The sequence below is a fragment of the Rousettus aegyptiacus genome, unplaced genomic scaffold, assembly GCF_014176215.1.
Source record: "Rousettus aegyptiacus isolate mRouAeg1 unplaced genomic scaffold, mRouAeg1.p scaffold_m13_p_9, whole genome shotgun sequence".
NCBI lineage: Eukaryota > Metazoa > Chordata > Mammalia > Chiroptera > Pteropodidae > Rousettus > Rousettus aegyptiacus.
The window spans coordinates 59,799,000-59,819,617 of NW_023416312.1; the positions used below are offsets into that span (position 1 = coordinate 59,799,000).

At 40.1% G+C, this 20,618-nt stretch overlaps 1 protein-coding gene and 1 long non-coding RNA gene across 4 annotated transcripts in view; one reads left to right on the forward strand and one right to left on the reverse strand.

The window, feature by feature from the left end:
* The first annotated feature begins 702 nt into the window (after window positions 1–702).
* LOC107504212 lies at window positions 703–9,194 on the forward strand. 3 transcript variants are annotated; one of them, XR_004952833.1, is made up of 4 exons: window positions 703–1,413; window positions 1,929–1,983; window positions 2,750–2,850; window positions 7,690–9,194. It is a non-coding gene; the product is annotated as an uncharacterized LOC107504212 (long non-coding RNA). The 3 variants fall into 3 exon arrangements; XR_004952834.1 differs by lacking the exon at window positions 703–1,413 and adding an exon at window positions 1,488–1,506; XR_001595413.2 differs by lacking the exon at window positions 1,929–1,983 and having other exon boundaries at window positions 726–1,413.
* Window positions 9,195–10,145: 951 nt separating this feature from the next.
* MORF4L2 (mortality factor 4 like 2) overlaps window positions 10,146–20,618 on the reverse strand; it is an 11,181-nt gene continuing 708 nt past the window's right edge. Inside the window, exons 2-4 of the mRNA XM_016133275.2 lie at window positions 19,776–19,847; window positions 13,672–13,776; window positions 10,146–11,694 (exon numbers count right to left, since the gene is read on the reverse strand). Coding sequence (XP_015988761.1) covers window positions 10,803–11,669 — 867 coding nt within the window. The 5' untranslated portion in view covers window positions 11,670–11,694; window positions 13,672–13,776; window positions 19,776–19,847 and the 3' untranslated portion in view covers window positions 10,146–10,802. The remainder of the gene's footprint in view (window positions 11,695–13,671; window positions 13,777–19,775; window positions 19,848–20,618) is intronic.

Genomic DNA, 20,618 nt, shown 5'->3' on the forward strand with positions numbered 1-20,618 from the left:
GGAAATTTTGGCTGCAATTGGAAAGGGTTAGTAGGGATGTGGATGTGGCAGAAGACTGGAAAGTAGGCAAGTTGTGGAGATTTAATTAATAATAATTTTTAAGACCAGAACATTGTGACCAGCTTTTAATATCTGAAGTTCCGACGTTTCCTTGGTACTATGAGATTGATTCTATGACCTCAGAAGCTTACTTCATGGAAAGCTCCCCATTCCCTAAAAGGCACACACACCCCTCACAAGGGGGCGCCTCCAGCTGCTCTGTACATTTCAAACTTCAAAAAAAGTGGTTGCCTGAAGGATCTCTATTTGTATGAGCACTGAGCAGGAAAACAGGTGGCTGGAATCTACCTCCTGCTTCTCAAATGACAATGGATAGCTCTTTTGTATTTTCTAATGACAAACAGCATGTACACTGATATTTATAACAGTAATGATTATAATAACCATAAGGAATATAACTGACAAATATTAAAAAGAACTAGTGAAAATCTCTCACTCTCACTGAGCCTCATTTCCTGAACTCTACTTCAGGACCCGGAGAGGACTGCAAAGAAAATGCTAGGCCTTCAGGTCTTGGGAGTGGGATGATGGTGAGACTAGGGAGGAGAGAAAAAAAGGAGACATGGTGGATCAACCCCAAGGGGCTGGTCCTTGCTGAGAAAGGCAAACAGAAATTCCAAGGAGATGATACACTTCTCGTATTTCTGGCAAAGACTGAAAAGATGAACAGTATCACGTGGGGCGGGGGTCAGGAAGGGACCACCCAGCTCCTGAAGCGCTGTTGGAAGAGCTGAGGACTCAAGTTCTCTTGTAAACATGGACCTCACTGGACAAAGGGCTGACGTTAATTAAAGTCATTGTATAGCCTGAGACCTTTCCCGCCTGAGCATCATCTCACTACTTTGAAGACAGACAAGCGCGCTTCGGAGAAGGGCTACCGCTTGTCCCGGATCTGAGGAGTTTGAAAGAGCAGAGGATACCCCAAGGCGAAGGCCAACACCAAGTCGAGGACTCCATTGCCTACGTCCCTTTCGCGGCCCATTTTGCGGCCAAAAAAAAAAAAACATGGTGGGCTTTCGGGGGAGGGAGGAGAGGGGACAGCAGTTAGGTTTGGGTACTCCCAGGTGCCTGGAGAGCAGGTTGGCCTCTGGCCCAGGGAAACAGGAAGAGGAAGAAGATGCCTGGCTTCCCTGCAAGAGAATGTGAAGGTGTGACCCACCCGCAAAGCGCTGGAAAAGAAAAGGGGGGCGGGGGAGGGCGGTCAGCGGATTCCGCAGCCACGCCCTCTATCCATTTTGACTCAGAAAATGGCGGGCAAAAGGAAACTATGGGGAGGTGGTAACCCGCGTGGGCGCCAGCTTCCTATTGCGGAGGATGTAGGAGTGTCCACGAAAGCAAAATGGAGGAAAGGAGGTAAGCGCGGCGGGTCCCTGCAATTCGGTGCGGGAGTGGCTGGTGCCCGCCCCCACGCCTGGGGCGGGCAGCCATGGAAGCGAATTCTTTCCGGTACTCCATTCTCCACACCCTCGGTCTGCTGTGTGTGTTTCATTCTTCACACTCTCCCTGTCATGATGGGTTCATTCCCTCACACTCTTTCTGTTGTGCGTGTGCTTTCCTTACGCTCTCGCTCTGCCGTGTTTGCATTCTCCACACTCCCTGTTGTGTGTGTTCCCCCACACTTTGGCCCTGCCGTGTGTGTTTGTACTTTCCCCATACTTTTACCCTGCCCTGTGTGTATTCCCAAGTCTCGCCCTGCTGTGTGTGTGCATGTCCTGCACTCCATCTGTTGTGTGGGCACATTGCCTGCATTCTTGCCCCGCCAAGTGTGTGTGTGTGTGTGTGTGTGTGTGTGTGTGTGTGTGTGTAGGGGCACGCATGTAGCTCTCAAATGAGTATTATGAATTCTTTTTTCCATTCCTCTCCTGTAGGGAAAAGATGGTCTTTTTCTATAAGAAGATTCCTGATATTACGACACATCATCAGGTTAGGCTGACCTTACGCTGATGTAACAACCTCCAAATCTCAGTGCTTTAACACAGCACAGGCTGATTCCAACGTGTATGAGGTCAGCGGTAGGGGGCTCTGCTTCCCATAGTCTATTAGGGATGCCGACTGACAGAGGCTCCGTGACCTGGAGTGTCACTGGTGACAGGCAAGGGGAGAGTGTCCTGAAATCTCTCACCCACTCTTATAATGTAACACTAACCTAGAAATAGCAGAAGTCACTGCTGTGTACAGCCGATTGGTCCAAACAAGTCTCGTGGCCTCACCTAACAGCAAGGGGTAGCAGTGGCTGTGGGACTGGGAAGTGTAGTTTTCTGTGTGCCCAGAGGGGGTGTAAACAATGAAGTGAGAAAAAGAAACCACATGAAAATATTCATAAGAATTTGAGGAAGAAATGCCTTTCTAAAGCAGTAAAAGAAATATTTAAAAATTATAAACAAAAAATGATAAGTGCAATACAAGAAAATTTAAGTTTCTATAAAGCAAAGCAAGAATGAATGTGCCCTTGGCTTTGTGTTTTCTCTGTGATACCGTTTTGGGGGATCTTCATGTCTCCAGACCAGTCTTCAAGGTTATGGAAGCCTGATGGTTGCTGGTGGAGCTGGATTCCAGCTGGAGCGAGATCAGGGTCCGGGGCTCGCTGTGGCAGTTTTATGAGACAAGATGACTCCATCCCCCTGGCGCTCAGAGGGCTGGTGTTCAGGCAGGATGTGGAAGGGCTCACCCCAACTATTTCTCTCTCCAGGGTGGTCTGACTTTGGTATCTCTGCTCCAGCCTGCAGCAGGCCGATGGCCAGGATGTCCTGGAAAGACTGATCTGAAGGATGATGACTGTCCCTGTCGCAGGTCAGAGCACTTTGCCTTTCCCTCCTCCCTTTCTCTTTTGGGGAACTTTTTGTATGGGAGGAGATAAAGCCCCAAGGACTCCTACCTGGAAACATAGGTTAGGACCGTCTTTGAGCAAGCAGATGGGCCTGGGCCTGACCTGAGTCTGACTTGGTAACTTGAGGCTGAAGCCCTTCTCCCAGAGTCCAGTGAAGTAGCGCCGCCCCCCTCAATGAGGTTAGACCTCACCCATCCCTCTCCTACCCACCTTGCTCAGACTTCCAGAAGGGCCTTGGATGTGCCCCCCCTCCCGCCTGTTTTGGCAGTTCTGTGGTGACTTTAACTGTGTGTGTGCCAGGTGCAATGCTTGTGATGTCTGTGTCAGCCCAGGCCCAGAGGCACAGGAGACCCCAGGTAAAAGGAGCTTGCAAAGGCATTTGGTCTTATAATTCAGGAGAAAAAGGAAGGTGTCGCCACTTATGTGAACACCCCTCTGCACTGCAAGTCCAGCCCATGACTGGGGGTCCAAGGGCCATCAGGCTGTGAATTGGTGTGAAGGCGCTTTTGAAAGCATTGATGGTGGAGGGTCAGCAGCATCCAGAGCCTGGTTCTCCGGGCCCCTCACCACCTCTGTGCCCGGACAGAAGGCTGGTATGTCCGTCACATGTCCAAAAGGTGACTTACCTGGCTAACTCCAGAGCAGAAAGCATTGAGGGTACAGGACCCTGGGGAGAGAGCCCTCTGCTAACCAGGATGCCCTGGCTCTGAGGAGACAGTGCAGGAGAGTTGGTGTCCCTGCGGTGAGGATGCAGAGAGGGATCAGGTTCAGGGTCCTTTGAAAACACTCAGGGACCCAGTCTGTAGAAGGTATGTGGATGACTGCTAGGAAAAAAATCACTAGGTCTGTGGTGGCCGTGGAGTTACACAGCTCAGATATTTCCTCAGAAGAGCCTTTGGATCTCCTTGACATTTCTGCTAAGGCCACACTTTCCCCAGCCTGCTCCCACACCATAACTAAGCATGGTTGGTCTGCTAGAGCCAGGCCATTTCTTGTTGTTGGAGGACTCCTTTAATCTTTGCTTGTACTGTGCCCCCTATGTCCTTCTCGCAGACTTTCTCATTATTGCACTGCAGGGTTTTCCTAATCTTCCTTCCTTTGTCCTTTCACAGGGGTGAGATGTGCATCACAGTCTTGAAGGCCCTCCCTATCTCCTGTTCCCTTTGTTTTTCATAGGTGTTTCCCCAGTCTCGTATGTCTAATTTTGTCTTGGCACTTGCTTCTAGGAGGGCCTGAAGTGTAGGGTCAGGGTGCATTCACAGATGAGGCCTCATATATTTCTCAGTAGCTGTACTATTTTTCTTTAAAGAATGGTATAGTCTAGTAAGTAAGAGCTTAACTAACTTGGTTCAAGTTTCAGGTCTACCACTTTTAGCTGTGTCTTTGACTTTTGTTCTCTAAAATGGGTATAATCATATTACTTTCTCTTAGAGTTGTTGTGAGATTTATACGAATTATTATACAGGTGACTTAGTGTCTCATACGTATTAAATAATATCAGCCATTTTACCATCTTTGATAAAGTTAGAAGAGGGGAAGGATCTTACTAGGTCTGTAGCTATTGATGAGTTTGGCGGTAGACTCCACCACCCCCCCACCCCCAGTGTAAAGTTCTAGAGCTCTTAAGTACATCTGCTTTATTGATGTTTAACCTAGAAGCTAAAGTTAAGGCTCAGGAAACACATGAATCAGTTAAATAGCATGACAGTCGTATCCCCTAACTCCAACTCCAGGGAGTGGTATGTTACTACTTTTCCTACACTTTATCCATCAGGCAACTTATTCCGGAATACAGAGATGGCACTGAAGGTCATCCCTTGGTTTGCCCTTCTTGTCTTTACAAATGCTCTTTATGGTAGTGTGTCAAAGACATGTTTTTCAAAGACGGAAAGAGGGAGAGTGGGAAGGGAACTGACATTTGCTTGAGTTCCCACTAAAAGCCAGATGCAGCATCTGTTATTTTAGGTCGGTTCTCTCTTTAATTCCCATAACAATCCTGTGAGGTAGGTAGCTGTATTTCTCTTAAACAAAGAAGAAACAACTCAGGGGTTAATTGTATTTCTGAGGCCCTAAATCTAGTAGTTGCAGAGCCTGTTTTCTAATCTAGGTTTGTCACACTCCAAAGCTCATACTCAACCTTTTTTTTTTTTCAAATTTTAGATGATGACCTTCCAGTAATGAGAAATTGGGTGGTTTAAATTTGCATGACAGGATGTTAAATTGGAAGTTTCCTCTTATGCACCAAGATATAGTAAATATGAAATTCTAAAGCCAGGTTTTTATTGGCGATAACAAAGCAATTTATAAGGAGGATTTAAAAAGTTCGAGAGATATAGAGAAGGAATTTTTGTGAGGATTTCTTTGAAGTAGGCTCCTAGGGGGGAAGAGTTGGGGTACTTTCCCCTTCACCCCAAGGCTTCAGCTGGACCCCTTAAAGCTTGGTATGTATCTCCTGAAGTTTGGAAGCACAGTGAAATGGAATCTGATTCCAGCAGGAGAAATCTTCTGGGCTAGAGAACGCAGCTGTGGTGATGGTGGGAGCAAAGGAGCAGTGACTGAATTGAGATGTCTGCATGTTCCGTTTGCTGGGGGCCAAAGGTATATGGGTGTTTCTCATGTACTGAGAGTGGGCCATGCAGGAAAGCAAGCTGCTTGGTATCAAGGGGCCTGCTGAAAAGAACTGTTTGGGAGTGCTATGGATTCCACCAGAGAAACTGGAAAACCCTGAGCTAAAGAGGAAACCAATGATAGAATGTTTTACTCTTGATATAGGGAGCCTCAGATGAGAAAGAGCTTGAAACATAAGACAGACCCAGAGAGCATGAAGCTGACTTAAACTATATGACCAGTCAAGAACTTCCACTTACTCCCCACTTCAATCCCAGACAGGCCTAAAGTCAAAATTAGCAAGCTGGAGAGCATGGGGAAAGAGAAGAAATCCAGCACATCCCTTCTCCCAAAAGGGGGAGGTCCACCTAAAGTTGGTGCTGGCTGACGGAGAAGAGAAGGTTAACTCTAAATCGAGTTTGGAGAGTCTTTTATTTGGAACTAGGGGTGCTAATCACTGAATTGAGGTTTAATTCGTGGTTTAAAGTGACTTTAGGGTCCTTCAGAGTGAGTAGCAAAGCCATGGGGCCTGGGAAGAACTTTACAGGTATAGTATTAGACAAAAGCAAAGTTGCATTTCATTGGTATCTCAACAGTTCTTGTTAGTATGTAGACTACATCTGCTTGGTATGGTGTCTGTGATGTGCCTTGCCCCTGTGGGTGAATACTGCTAATGTTTTTTGCATTTTTTTACAACAGAAAAGAAAAGTTTTATTAGAAGGGAAATACACTTCCAGACATGGAAGTGGGCCTCAGCAAGAGAAGAGTGGCTCAGAAGGCCCGCATTAATTTTGCCTTACTCACTTTATTTGCCTATATATTAAATATAAAACATATACATTTTTTCCATTTTTTAAATTTTGAACTCTTCTGAATAATTTTAGAGCATCTCTGAGAAGAATCATGAAACTGGATTGTGCTTTGAAAAAACCCCATCTAAGGTTTTTCTTTTAATGAGTTTAATCCATATACATTTATTATGACTATTGAGATGTTGCAGATATATTTCTACCTTCCTTTGTGTCTTCTATTTACAATATTTTTTTCTTTGCATCCTTCCCCTCCTCTCCTTTCCTGCCTTCTGTTAGACCAAGGGAGTTTTCTGTGGAATTTTGGAATTTATATATTGTTTTTAATCTTTTAGTGCTTATTCTACAAATTTTCTTAATATTTTATCTAAATTTATATTTGTAAGACAAAATCGTGACTATTTCCAACTTCTAGCCTCTCATATAGACTTTTACATTTCGGAAATCTTTTTGCAAAAAATTATGTACACAACTTCTGATAATTGACATTTCTGTAAGGAAGCAACTGTTAACTGTGATTATTATTGTAGTTCACAGTTCATAATGCACTCTTGAATTTATCATCTCATTCAATTCTACAGAAAGCTCAGCTAAGCGTTACCTTCATAATGAATTAATGAATTAGGGAAAAAAGAAAGAGAGAAAAGAGCACTCTAATTCCTAATGGTGTCTTTAAAGACCTTAAGAGTCTGAGGACCTCAGGCTGAGAACCACAGGTCTTAGTAGTATATTTTTCACCCTTTCCTTTTTGAATGGGGATTTATCATTTTTGAACATTTATTTGGTGCCAGAAACTTATCTTAGGCAAGACAAGCCTTATATTTAATGGCTACCTTCTTTACTTTTTAGGTGTTTTATGGGTGTCAATGGGGCTATTTCACAACATGCTTCTATACCAATCCACATATATTCTCCTGAATGGAAAATAGGCCTTTTTTGGTGCTAATTACAGTGATGAAAATAATAAATAACAATTATAATATTTATTATGGACCCATCATGTTAGCTGGGTGTTGAATCTCATACAGTATCCAGTATTTCAAAACCACCCTTTAGTTTTAGAAGGAAAGCCATTTAGGCATCTAGACAGCTAGATGAAACTACATTATCTGTGTTGTTTATAGAAAACCTTGCTAAATCAAGAGATTTGAGTAATAGTATGGGTACACTTATTTTATCAATAGGATGGCCTGGTTTAGGTCCTAATAAAGCACTTTAAGCCTCTCATGAATATTCCTATGCTGTTTTTATTTAAAATGAAACAACAAGAAGAAATCAACTAAAATAGAAAGCGATTATGAACTTAACTGGAAATTACTGAAATATCAGTCATTGAGATGCTAATGTGTGTACTATGTTCTTATATTTTTCTCCCATTTCCTGCAGAGACCCAGGAGAGGGAAGTTTGTGAGAGCTGGAACTGGAAGCTGCTAGAAGCCAGTGTTTTTTTTTTAATTGTGAAAAGGATTATATTCCTTGACAAAATCAAGCTAGATGTCTCTGGATGGGAATGGAGGACATTTTGAAGACATTAAGAGCACAAAGGTCAGAGTTTGTGGGTCCATCCTGTGATGGAGATATGAGTATTTCTCCATTATCAGGATCTAGGAGAAACTGATGGGCTCAAAGAAGCTGGGTACCTAGTTTTGCCAAAGATTCCCCTACCCAGAGCGTTGGATGAAAGCAGCAGGGACAAGGGAGCTAAAGCTACTGTGCCAGTTCAATAAACAAGCATCTCATCCCTAATCAGTGTGGACAGACATCTGATGACAGTGGGGAACTCCTTAGGCTTTGGTGCTAGATAACACCATAGGATGTTTGTATAGCTAATGGAGATGAGGATCGCCAGTAGTAACTGAAGTGGCTATCCCACCAACACCCTATGGTTAGTTCTCAGGGTCATATTTGTTTATTTAAAGGTATTTTTAAAATGGGACATTTCTACTGTGCTCAAGCATGTGAGTTAAGATCCATCTGTTTGCTAGGCCTCCTATTCAAAGTCTCAATAACAAAGAAAACAGACCTTTGTAGAGTGTTTAATGAGTGTCACAAGTTGTTTCACAATTGTCCTCTTAAGAACTCATCTAGCTGCAGGCCCTAGGTCTCAAAGAGGACACAATGCTTAAATGGCAAGGTATGAACTATAGTTATTCATTTGTCTCTGATCCACTCTTCCTCCTTGCTGAGTGGATGTAGACTACATTAAAGGTCTTCCTTGCTCTTTGGCTTCCAGTCTGGCCAAAGGAAAACACCCAGCAGGAGATAAAAAGTAGGGAAGAGTGAGGTCAGGTCTTTATCCCCCCACCCCTGTCCTGGATTCTCCATTCTCTTCAAGGTCTCTGAGCTGACTAGATCCTAAAGATCACAACTGTCTACCATTCCAGTAACTCCTCCCCCTCCTACCCATCCCCCCCACTCCCTCCTCCCATTTACTCCCCTCCTACTCTTTGCCTAGAGATAGTAACACCATGTTAGAGGCTGAATTGTGTCACCTTCAAACTCTCATGTTCAAATCTTAACCCCAGTACCTCAGAATCTGACTCTATTTAGAGAGTCTTCACCGAGGTAATCAGGTTCAAATGAGGTCATTAGGGTGGGCCCTAATCCTACAGGACTGGGTTATTATAAGATTAGGACAAAGGCACAGAGGAAAAGACCATGTGAAGTCACAGGAAGCTGGTGGCCATCTACAAGCCAAGGAAAGAGGCCTCAGAAGAAACCATCCCTGCTGACACGTATCTCGGATTCCTAGCCTCCAGAACCTATGAAAATAAATGTTTAAGCCACCCACTCTGTAGTACTTTAATGTGATTGTCCTAGCAGACTAATACACACCATGACCCTACTCCCCTGCTGCCAACTTTAAATCATTAAAGCCCTCAAATCATCTATTTTAATAGCGTTCCATTTAGTTGCTGCTGGGACCCTGACTGATTCAGTAGGATTATATGGATTCTTCCATATTTGTTCTTACGGTATTTTCTAAAATTTTTGCAGTAACCATGTAATATTTCTTTTGCTAAAGAAGTAAAAAATTATGGGAGGGGTGGGAAATGGACAAAAAAAAGATGAAAGGGATTAAGTATAAAATGCCAGTTATAAAATAAGTCACAAGGATATAAATTTACAGCATAGGGAATATAGTCATTAATGCTGTAATAACTGTAGTAACATTGTGGCAATCACTTCATAAGATATGTTTAATCACTGTGTTGTACACGTGAAACTACTGTTGTATGTCGACTATAACTGAAAAATAAAAAATATAAAATTCTATTATGAACAAAACTTGGTTTGACTGGGAAATTTCCATAGAAGATGGATTCATAAGCATAGGCATCCAACACTATCCCTCTTTTCCAAAGATCCCCTACTTTAGGATTCCCAATGCTATGTCCAAGGGATTACAAAAACAGGGAACATAACATTAATACTGGAACTAGAGGAAACTGCTACCCTTGGCCCCAAATCAATGTTTCCGACTGAGGTAATACTGAAGGGGGCACCCAGGCTTCCTCTGGTGGGAAAGAGCAAAGTGTTAAGTGTTAAGGGACTGTTACAGTGACCACTAACTATGCTCTACCAACCCAACCTATAGAGACAAGGAGTATTGGGGCACAAACTGCTCTTCCAAGCAGCACTGGAAAGTGATCCCACCTTGAGAAGCCACACTGAAAGAGCAGAGGAGGGGAACTGGCTTGACCAGATGCTCCTGGGCTGCCACACCCAACAGAAAAAGGAATTCTTTGAGTAAGACTCAGAGCTCTCTGATACCACCTAGATCTTTCCTGAGCCTGACGACTTGTAAGCCTCAGTAACATTAAAGACGCACTGCAAATTACTTGCTTTGAAATTTAGAAACAAATTTTATTTAAGATCTGAAATACAATTCCTAAAATAGCAACTTCTCCAGAAAACCGTGGCTACACAATAATGCATTGCCTCTATCATGTTAGAACGTGCATTAGACTCAAATACAAAAACCATGAAACAAACCACCATCCTTCAACAATTTGAGCCAAGATAGAATGCCTAAGGAACAACAGAGATGGACTTGCAGAGGATGGGCTGTTTTACTTCAAGCACGATAAACAAGAGCACAAATGCATGGGTTTTCGGGTATATACATTAAGTTGAACCTTTGGCACTAGGAATCAGGGCATTTTGTCACGTAGCATTAACACATAATTAGAAAATTGTGTAGTGTCAAAGGGATAGAACCACCAGCATTCAAGCAATGTTGTCAACTAGGCAAGAAAATGTTCTACTGAATGTTTCTTCTTTGTCTAATTACTGCATACACTGGTAGCAACTTTGAAATGAGAAAAGGAGCTTGCACTCCTTTTATTTTCTGCTTAAAACAAAACAGAAAACAAACTGAAACATAAGCCCTGTTATACATTAACAATTTTAAAGAACATCAATTATACAAGAAAAAGACTAAGAACAAAAAGAGTGTTTATAGATATCAGACATAACAGTGAGTGGTCAGTAGACCCTCACAGGGCTTTGCGGTGGTACTCAGCGGAAGCCACTTTGTAATCACTGGCAGTAAACAGAGATGCAGCATTCTTTGCCAGATATTTCAGGAAATCATGCAAGTAGCCCAACAATAATGCAAGGCTCTTCTCATCAAGGGGCGTATATGCCAACATTGCTCCGATTCTTACAAATAATCTCAGTAGGTGTGGCGCTCCATAAACCTGGGACATCGGTGCATCTGGGTGAGCCAAGAGAATTTCGGCATACTGAGGCCTCTCAAATTTGTAGAGCAGCTGAGTGCCCAACATCACGTTGAAGTATTCTTTTATTCCTGCCACGACTTCATTCACTGCATATTCCTTATTATCAACATTTCCTTGTGATTTCTTGCAATTTGCATACTCTTCCAGAACAGCATCAACATTTTTCTTAGCTGGGAGTTGAAACAGCTGCTTCTGCCTGGTAACTAAATCCCAGTCCTCAACAAGCCATGGTTTTAACTCTTCGGGAATCTTCACTTTAACTTCCATTCTATTCTTAAAAGCCTCCTCACTTTCAACAGTGGGGTCAGCCCGGGCCCTTTTCTTCCGAGGTGGCTGAGGGGCTTCACTGGTACTACCACCATCTCCGTTTCCAGGAGCTTTCTGTTTGTTCTTCCTTGTCTTCCTCACGGATCCTGAAGGGGGGTTCTCTGTGGAGCGACCCCCCCATCTACCTGGAAGGGCCGGATCCAGATTCTTCTGCTGTGGACCAGAGGTCTTCTTTCCCGAGGAGGCTCCTCTCATCTTACTTCTCTGCATATTGCTTCTAGTTGGTTTTTTGAAATTGTCTTCTTCTGCAGGTTGTTGTCCACGAGTTTGAGAACCCTGCTTTCTGGAACTCATTCAACCCTGTTTTTTATTTCAACCACTGCAATACATAAAGTATTTTACTTGGTTGTTTTCTATGGCGACCTTTAACACACCACACTTCACAAAGGCTCATCAAAGCACAAAACACGCTATTCTCTTGGAATCTGGATTTCAAATCCCATGTCAAGACCATTTCTAAGTCACCTACTATCTCCCCCCTCTTTTTGACCCTCACTACCACCCACTACTCTCACCCCACCTAATCACTCATCAGACCTGCCCATAAATTAGTTTTTTGATAACATTCAAAAGACAGGAATATAATTTTGGAGAAAGAATGAATTAATTAAATGGGGAAGAAATGACAAAAGGCAGTGGAATTAAAATTCAAGACTTCTGAACAGGAAAAATGACAAATTGAAAGAATTAAGAAAGATTAATTTAGGTGATGGGAAGCAAAATGAGTTACAGTAAAGGTTTTGTATAAGTCCAGAGAGGCCCGAACTAAGCTGATGGCAAACTCAACGGAAACTGAATATAGAACCTGGTAAATGAAGGAATAGGAGGAATTAAAAGTGGCCCTTCAAGTTTAAGCCTGGGTAATTACTGAATTAATACGGGCACTGGTTTTTGATGGTTAGTTTGGAATCGGCAATAAAATGATAGGAAATAGGTATTTCACACATTCATCATACACTAATGCGTATCTGCTTCAGAACAGGTACTGTGCTAGGTGCTAGGGAGTCAAACATCTAAAGTGACAATAATACAGTAACGTTAGTGGGAGACTATAAACTGGTATAGCCACTATGGAAAACAGTATGCAGATTCTTCAAAAAATTAAAAATAGAACTACCATATGACCCAGCAATTTCACTTCTGGGTATTTATCTGAAGAAACTGAAAACGCTAATTTGAAAAGATATATGCACCCTTATTTTCACTGCACCCTTACTTACAATAATTAAGATATGGAAGCAACCTAGGTGTCCACAGAAAGAATGGGTAAAGAGAATGTGGTATGTATATACAATGGAATAGTTGTCAAGTCATAAAAAATGAAAATTTTACCAATTGTGACAACACAGATGAATCTGGAGGTTATTATGCTAAAAAGTCAGAGAAAGACAAATACCATTTTATTCCACTTATATGTGGAATCTAGAAAACAAAATAAATGAATAAAACAAAAACAAAGATGGGAGGGGGAATGAGTGAAAAAGATGAGGTGGATTAAGAAGTACAAATTGCTAGTTATAAAATTTGTCACAGGGATGTAAAGTGCAGCATAGGGAATATGGTCGATAATAATGTAATGACTGTATGGTGCCAGATGGGTGCTAGACTTATTGTGGTGATCACACTGTCAAGGTATATAAATGTCTAATTTCTACAATTAAAAATAAACAAGGTTTGTACAATAGTTACAGGCACAGAATACTTTGAGAGCAAAGAAGAAATGATACATGACACCATTTTCAGCAATAACTTGTTGGAGGTGATAAATTGGTGAGGGAGAAGCTATTGATAACTTCAGGGTTTGAGAATGGGTAATTAGGTCATTAGTATTATCACCAAATGAGACTGCATCAAGAGGAGGAGGTGATGGATTAGAGAGAAAAGAAGTTCAGTACTGGATCTATTAAGTGTGAGGTGTGCAGTTAAACATGTGACTTTAAAGCTCAGGTGAGAGTTCAGAGCCAAAAATGATCTGAGAGTAATCATACAGCTTGGAGAGGAAACAAAGAGCCAATGAAATCATTCATGGAGAATAGAGGAAGAAAAACTGAATCAAGTGTGGGATTCTTGGAAAATCTAGGCAAGAAGGGGTGAGCAGAGAGACACCACAAATAAATCAAAATGGTCAGAGCAGCCATAGGGGAATTAGGAAAATGTTATTTTGGAAGCTAAAGAAGTTGAGAATTTCAAGGAGAGAAATGGATAATCTACAGTGTAAAATACAGCAGAAAAAGCTGGTAAAATCATTGTTCTGATTCATGTGGTGTTGATAGATACAACCATGCCTTTGACTTACACAATCCTCTTCTTTCTTGCTCTTCCAAGAACTCCTAGTGTTTTCCCAGGTGGAATCCTACAGGTCTTCCAGGATGGTCTGGATGGCTGAGGTGGGAGACACAACCTAGAAAGGAAAAGCAAGTATCTGCAATGAAGATGAACTTTTGTGAAATATATGTACAAAAAATAATCTAATTTATAGACATGCAGCTATAATTGTGGCATCAGAGAAAAAATGAGTTCTGCTGTCGGACATACTTCTACTTCAATTAGGCTCTGCCATTTATGAGTTGTGAGGCCTTGAGCAAGATATGTGAGCCCTTAACCTTTCCCTCATCTATGGAATGTGGTAAATTACCTGTAGCCTTCCTTTACAGGTTTTTGGTAAGGTATGTGGTTGAACAGCTAGCACAGTGCCTTGCAGGTATACCTGCACATGTGAACATGGACACAAAGATGTTCACTTCAGTGGTGTTTTTAATACTGAAGAAATGGAAACACCTAAATATCCTTCAATAGGGAAATGGTAATATAAATCATTACATATGTACATTATGAAGGCACATTTACATGAATTTGGCAGAGATTCATGTACTGACAAATAAAGATGATCGATTATGTACTAGGTAAACAAGCAGGTTACATAATATGTACAATAGGATCTCAAATAGATAGATAGCACAGGGAGAAATAAGCATCAGTCTCAGCTCTTATGAACAGTGTGATCCAATTTGTGTTTTAAACCATAATGTGCATAAATGTACAGGAAAGTTACCTAGATGGAGAAATATCAGACTATTAAAATCAGGGTAACCTCTGGGAAAGAATCAGGAATAGCAGACCACCCTTAACGCAGGTTTCTCCAGTAACTACAACTTTCTCCCACAGAATATGCCCTCCCCATCTGTTAAAATGTGGGCAGGTGTTAGGGAAGTCCTGACAGGGGAATAAGAGATAAGCAATGCTAAAAAACTACAGCCCTGAATGAGAAGCCAGTTATTAGGAAAAGAGACCTGGGTGCTAGCACTTTCACTAAGCAAATAATACCCTCTACTTGAAAGGTCACAAAGCTCTGAGCAGAAATTAAAGAGTAACAGTGGCCCTCAGTGAGCATCGAAACTTGTGAATAGACACTGACCCTGTGAGAATCTGAAGCCTTCTGAGAGGGATATACAGACATATTCTGTGAAGGATAAGTAGCTAGTGTGCCAGGACAGTATATTGGAAGCCATCACACTTACAAAATGTTTCTTAAACCACCTTAGGGGTAATACAGTACAGTTTCCACAAAACAAGGGGGTAGTGAATATTCAAACTAAAGAAAGCAAGATGGCCTAGTGTCAACCAGACTTCTGCAAAATACACAGTAGAGCCAGGATGGTCAGAAAGTCCTTTGGAAGCCACATTGGTCATCAGCAATTCCTTTAGTGAGAAGGAACCTGAGAATGATAGCTTAGCCTACTGTATGTCCTTGGTATCGGCTGTGTGTATATATATAAATGCATAAGAAAACCACAAAAAGGGAATTTTACCTGGCTCTCTTTAAATGGGTTTTATCATTCTCAATCATTGTTTCTATCATCCATCCAAAGTCCCAAGTTGAATATCTGACATTGAACAGGAAAATGCCCATGCCATTAGTCAAGGTTTGTGCCAAGTGAATACAGCCAGGAAAGCAGCCTTTCTAAAGAACTGTTTCAGCAGCTGGGTATCCTACACATCAAGCAGCTATTACGTGGGAGTCAAAAACCAGACATCAAAAGGGAATACCCACCTTTTTGATGCCTGGTTCCTACGTTGTTATGTGTTTTTGGATAGCTTTACTCAGGTCACTGCACTCCTTACCTCCCTTCCCAGCTTACATTGCTCCATGGACAGGTGACAGATGTGCTGTGCCTTCATTAAAATGGCTGGCACTATATAGTGCTTTATTTTGAGCTGTTTTAAACTTTGAATCTGCCTGTTTCTGTCCTAAGTTTCAGGCTTTACTAACATTGTTCACTGGCTTAGCATACCTACTTTAGGCTGCAATCATGCTTCCTCCCTTTGTCTCCCTCATCTACATACCATGAAAGCCCCATTTCCTCTTTAAATCTCTGCTAACTACTCTAGCCCTTGTTTCTCTCCCTTCTCCAATACCTCCCGAAGCTGATGTTAGCACTCCAGAGCTTAGCGTTTAAATATTCCATGTGTCAGTTTTACTTATGGAGTAACATCATTAATTTCTTTTTGCCATAGGTCTTGTGTCATACATATCCTGCACCTTTTGCAGCAACACTTATATCTCCAGTGGGTGTACAATAGTGAATCAAAATGAGGTGATTCAAGTAATGGGGGGAATTGAAGGCATAATTCAGAGCCAAGTCATCAAATTTTTCCAGTTGTTCTCTACAGGTCAGTTTCACAGTATGCCAGACACTGCAAAAACACATTTGTATCTTTGCCTTAGTTTCTTAGTTTCTGTACAATTTAAAGAGGTGAGCTCATATTGGATATAAAACCAGACCTTTCCTTTTAAAATTTGCTATTACAAGTATTTCCCCATCTTAGTAAAGCTCTAATATGCTTACATCATAACTGAATATTCCATCAAATGGGGATACCTTCAATTTACTTAACCAACCCATTTATCCTATAAGCAAAACATTTTTGCCTTCATTTTATAGTACTCCCAAGATTTCCAGGTGCAGATTTAGTCAAGAGGCATGATTATGTTGCCAACTTACTTTCCCAAAAAGTTACACCAATTCCCTACCTCAAAATGTGTGTAAAAATATCTACCTCAGCTCATCCTCTGGTCAGCACTGGCTATTTGATTTTCCTCATTTAAATTTGTGAATTTGGTAAATGCGTTCAGTTTTTGTTTGCATTTCATTAGTGGTTTTAACATTCAAAAAATGTCTATTGCTCCTTCATTTCGAATTAGTTCCTAAGTGATTTCAACATTTATAGCTCTGCACATATAAAGAACTGTCATTTTGGGGGCAAATACTTCCCATTTTTAGTGTCTGATGTTAAGATTTTTAACTTTTATGAAATTTCTTTCACTGTCGAGTTTAAAAATTAAGACTTTTTATGGCCTTAATTCCTTAATCCACATAGAAATTTTTTTATAAGTTATGAACTGAAAATCTGTATTTTCTTCCAAGTTTCATGGCATCATTTATTGATCTTTCCTTTACATACTTATAAATACTAAAACATATGAAAATGTGGGCACTCTCCCCTTACCACCTCAAACCCGGAACGCGTGTCATGCTTTCAAATCTTTTCATAATATACCTTTGAAACTAAATGTGTATTATACACATGAATATTTATGGTGCATTTTCTTGGTCTCGACATAGGTGACATATATACTCTGTACCTTTTCCCACTTTATCAGAGGCTTTCAGTCTACACATACCAAGCTCATGTTTAAATATCCACATCATTCTATAATCTGTATGTACCATTTTACCAGTCCCATATTAGTGAATATCCAGGTTGTTTCTGATACTTCATTATTAGAAACTCTGTAATAGACATCAGTGTACGGATATATTAGAGTATCAGGTAAGTATTTCAGAAGGATATATTCTCAGAAGGTACAACTGTTCAAAGGACATGCTCATTTATAACTTTGACAATAAAGGCAAATTTAAGTTATAAAGAACCACTTTAATTTGTATTCCCAGTAAAAATGTAAAAGTTCATTCACCCACACTGGATAAACTTGAAAAAAATTTTTGGCCAATCTAATTTGTAATATTTTATTTGAATTTGTGATGTTGAGTACTTTTTATACATTCATTTGTACTTTTTTATGTGAATAGTTTTGCCCTCTTTTCTACTAGGTTGTTTGCTTCTTTTATTGATTCATAATATTACTTTTTTTCTATGTTGGAAATATTTCTTCCAAACTGTAGTTAATGTGTCAACCTTTTCCTTTGTGAACTTTGGCATTTATGTCATGCCTAGGAAAAATGCTCCCAAATAATTGTCTAAAAATAATTTCTTGGTATTTTTAGTGTCTTCCAAATATGCAACTAATTTTTCCTAATATTAATGAAAGAATCCATCCTTTACCCAATGATTTGGTATACAGGTCTTTTAAGGAACTCTCTTCCCAATTATTTTTGACTATTTTTAAAGGCATCACTTTCTAGGTCATCTGTTCTGTCAGTGATTGTTTGTTCTCACACCAGTATCACATTGGTTTAATTATCAGAGTTTAAAGTGATAAATGTTCCCTTAGAGAAACACTTGTAAATGGGTTCCAAGGATGTTTGACGCAGTATTATTTGAAGTAACAAAACACTAGAGTCAACCTAGAGTGCTATCAATAGTGACTTTGCAAAACAGAATGTGGTTTATACATAATATGGGGAATAACGCTAATTAAAGAAATGCCACTGTGAAATAGAACTCTACAAATGGACAATTTACTGATTAAAAATAGCAAGTTGCAAAACAGTACAGAGTGTGATACCACATTTATGTAAAAGAAAGCACAAAACATTATTTTATCCATCCATATACATTTTAAAACAGATATATAATTTAGATCTAGAAGGAAATAGAATTGATGATAATGGTTAACTCTGAGAGTAAGATATTTGGGGTGGTGAGAAAAGGAAACAGCCTACTCTGTAATATTTAAATTGTTTTATGAGACTGTATTCACATATTAATTCTGTGACTAAAAATTTATATTAAAATATATTTAAAATCTACTATGATTTTCCGATCTATGCTTATCCGTGGATCTCACATATAGCTGGACTTTTCAGTTAATTATCATGGTGTACAATATACTTTGCAGGCATACCATTCAGCTTGGCTTTTCTTCTAAAAGTCCCACCCAAATTCAAAGACCCAGGTCAAGGTCCTTTTTCTCCTTGAGGCTTTCTCCATTTTCAGGCTACCCTGGCTCTTGCCTTCTGGGAGCTCCTATTGGCCTAACAGTCTACCTCCTTCTCTTTAGCCCTTAATCATTCTCCAAATGGCCTCCTGTAAAGAGGTTCTGTGCCTACCAATCTATTGAATCTTTTCCACCAGATTTCCACCAGGTAATGACTTCCTCTGCAACTTAGCTTTCAGAAGGGAGGAAAAAATAAGAAGGTAAATATAGTGTGACTCCATGGGAAAATGAAAATATAGAGACTGAAAACTTTCCTTTATCTCATGCAAGTAACGGGCCATTCAAGAATGCAACTCTAAATGCTAATATTTTTGTGTATGGGTATGTCACAAATAAGTGTGAACATCTAGTTTGTTGGAATAAACCTTTAAGTGCACCTATGTCAGTCACATTTCTATCAATTCTTTCTTCTAGATTTTGGAACACTTCCTTTATTTTTTTTTTTGAGTCTGAGACAAAGGAGAGAGAATACAAAAGCTGTTAGCAGAGTGAATATGGTTTTGATTTGCTAGTTAAAATTATAGTTACTGGAAATTCCCTTATAAATATGTTCAATATAGTTGATATCTTTCTAGAGTGTTAGGATAAGCCAGAAGTCATAATTTTAGAAGTCAGTTCTAGTGGTAACTGCTGCTTCTGAAAAATCAGGAAAGGAACCAACAGTATTAATTTTCCTCCACAATTTCAAAGAGGTATCCACTGCTTCTAGAAGTGTATACATGTAAAACAGGATGTGCCAGAAGGACTAACAGAGCCATAATTATCATTAAAGCAAATACATGTGCCAAGCGGGGTCCCAATACTTTATACGTGATCCCCTCAACAATCTTATGTAGTAGAAACTAATTTTGAGGAATTTTGGGTACAAAGTATTTTGCCTAGGATCACAGAAAGTGGCAGAGCCAGGATTGAATTTCAGAAAGTCGGTATTTGTTCGTAACCTCTAAATTATGCTGTATGTGGAATGCCACGAAGTATGAGCAATATGTGGGTACGAAACTATCAGGGATCAATTGCAGTATCTTTTATAAAGATTATACAGCCCTGTTTTTTAGGCACTTTATATACTGGAAGCACCAAGGGACTCAGCTCCATCCTTCCCTTCTTAGAATTTAGAGTACTTTCTCAGATTAATACTTATTATTCTTTAAAATATTCCTGGACAGTTATGTGGAATTATCTTGTTTGAGAACTGAAGCGGGGAAAAGGGAGGCACTTACCCAAGATTCTGTAATCAGGATCAGATCTTCTGATCCTTACTATACAGCAAACTTAGCTTTTCTGATAATGGCCTAGAAGGTCAAACAAGGGAACAAGAAAGGGCATAAAATAAAAAAAGATATGAGATGCTGGTTTTCTTCTTTATCAATCAATGCATTTTATCACACACAAAGGACACCAAGGCTGATAAATAATGTACAAGTGTTTCTTTTTCCTTCTTGTGGTTACATTCTCAAACTTACTTTATTGTACATTTATCCTGATTTCTGATGAAGTAATTTGTTTTTGCTTTTTACTTTTTATTAAGTAAAATTTCAGATAGATAAAAACGTAGAGGGAACATGATAAACGCATTCCAATCTATCATCTAGCTTTAACAATTACCAACTGAAGGCCATCTTGTTTCATCCATAACCCCACCCACTGCTCCCCCCAACTCCGTTTTAAAGCTCACCAAATAGCTGACTTTCTGTATTTTATTATGGAAAATTTCAAACATACACGAAAGGAGACAGAATAATAAAAGGAACTCTAAATGTCCATCACCCAGATTAAACGATTATTAATTTAGAACCAATTTTGTTTTGTATATACCCCTCTGCACTTCCCCTGAGATTTTAAAACTAATCCTAGTCATCAACGTATTTTGAAGTCAATCCCAGATATTTTATTTAATCCATATTTTCGTACATATCTCTGTAAGGTAGACAATTTGAAAACATAACCACAATACCACTATGACGTCTAAAAAAATAATTATTCAAAAATACATCAAAAATAAATACGTCTTCAAATTTTCCCGATACAGCTTAGGTTTTTTTTTTTTTTTTTTTTACAGTTGC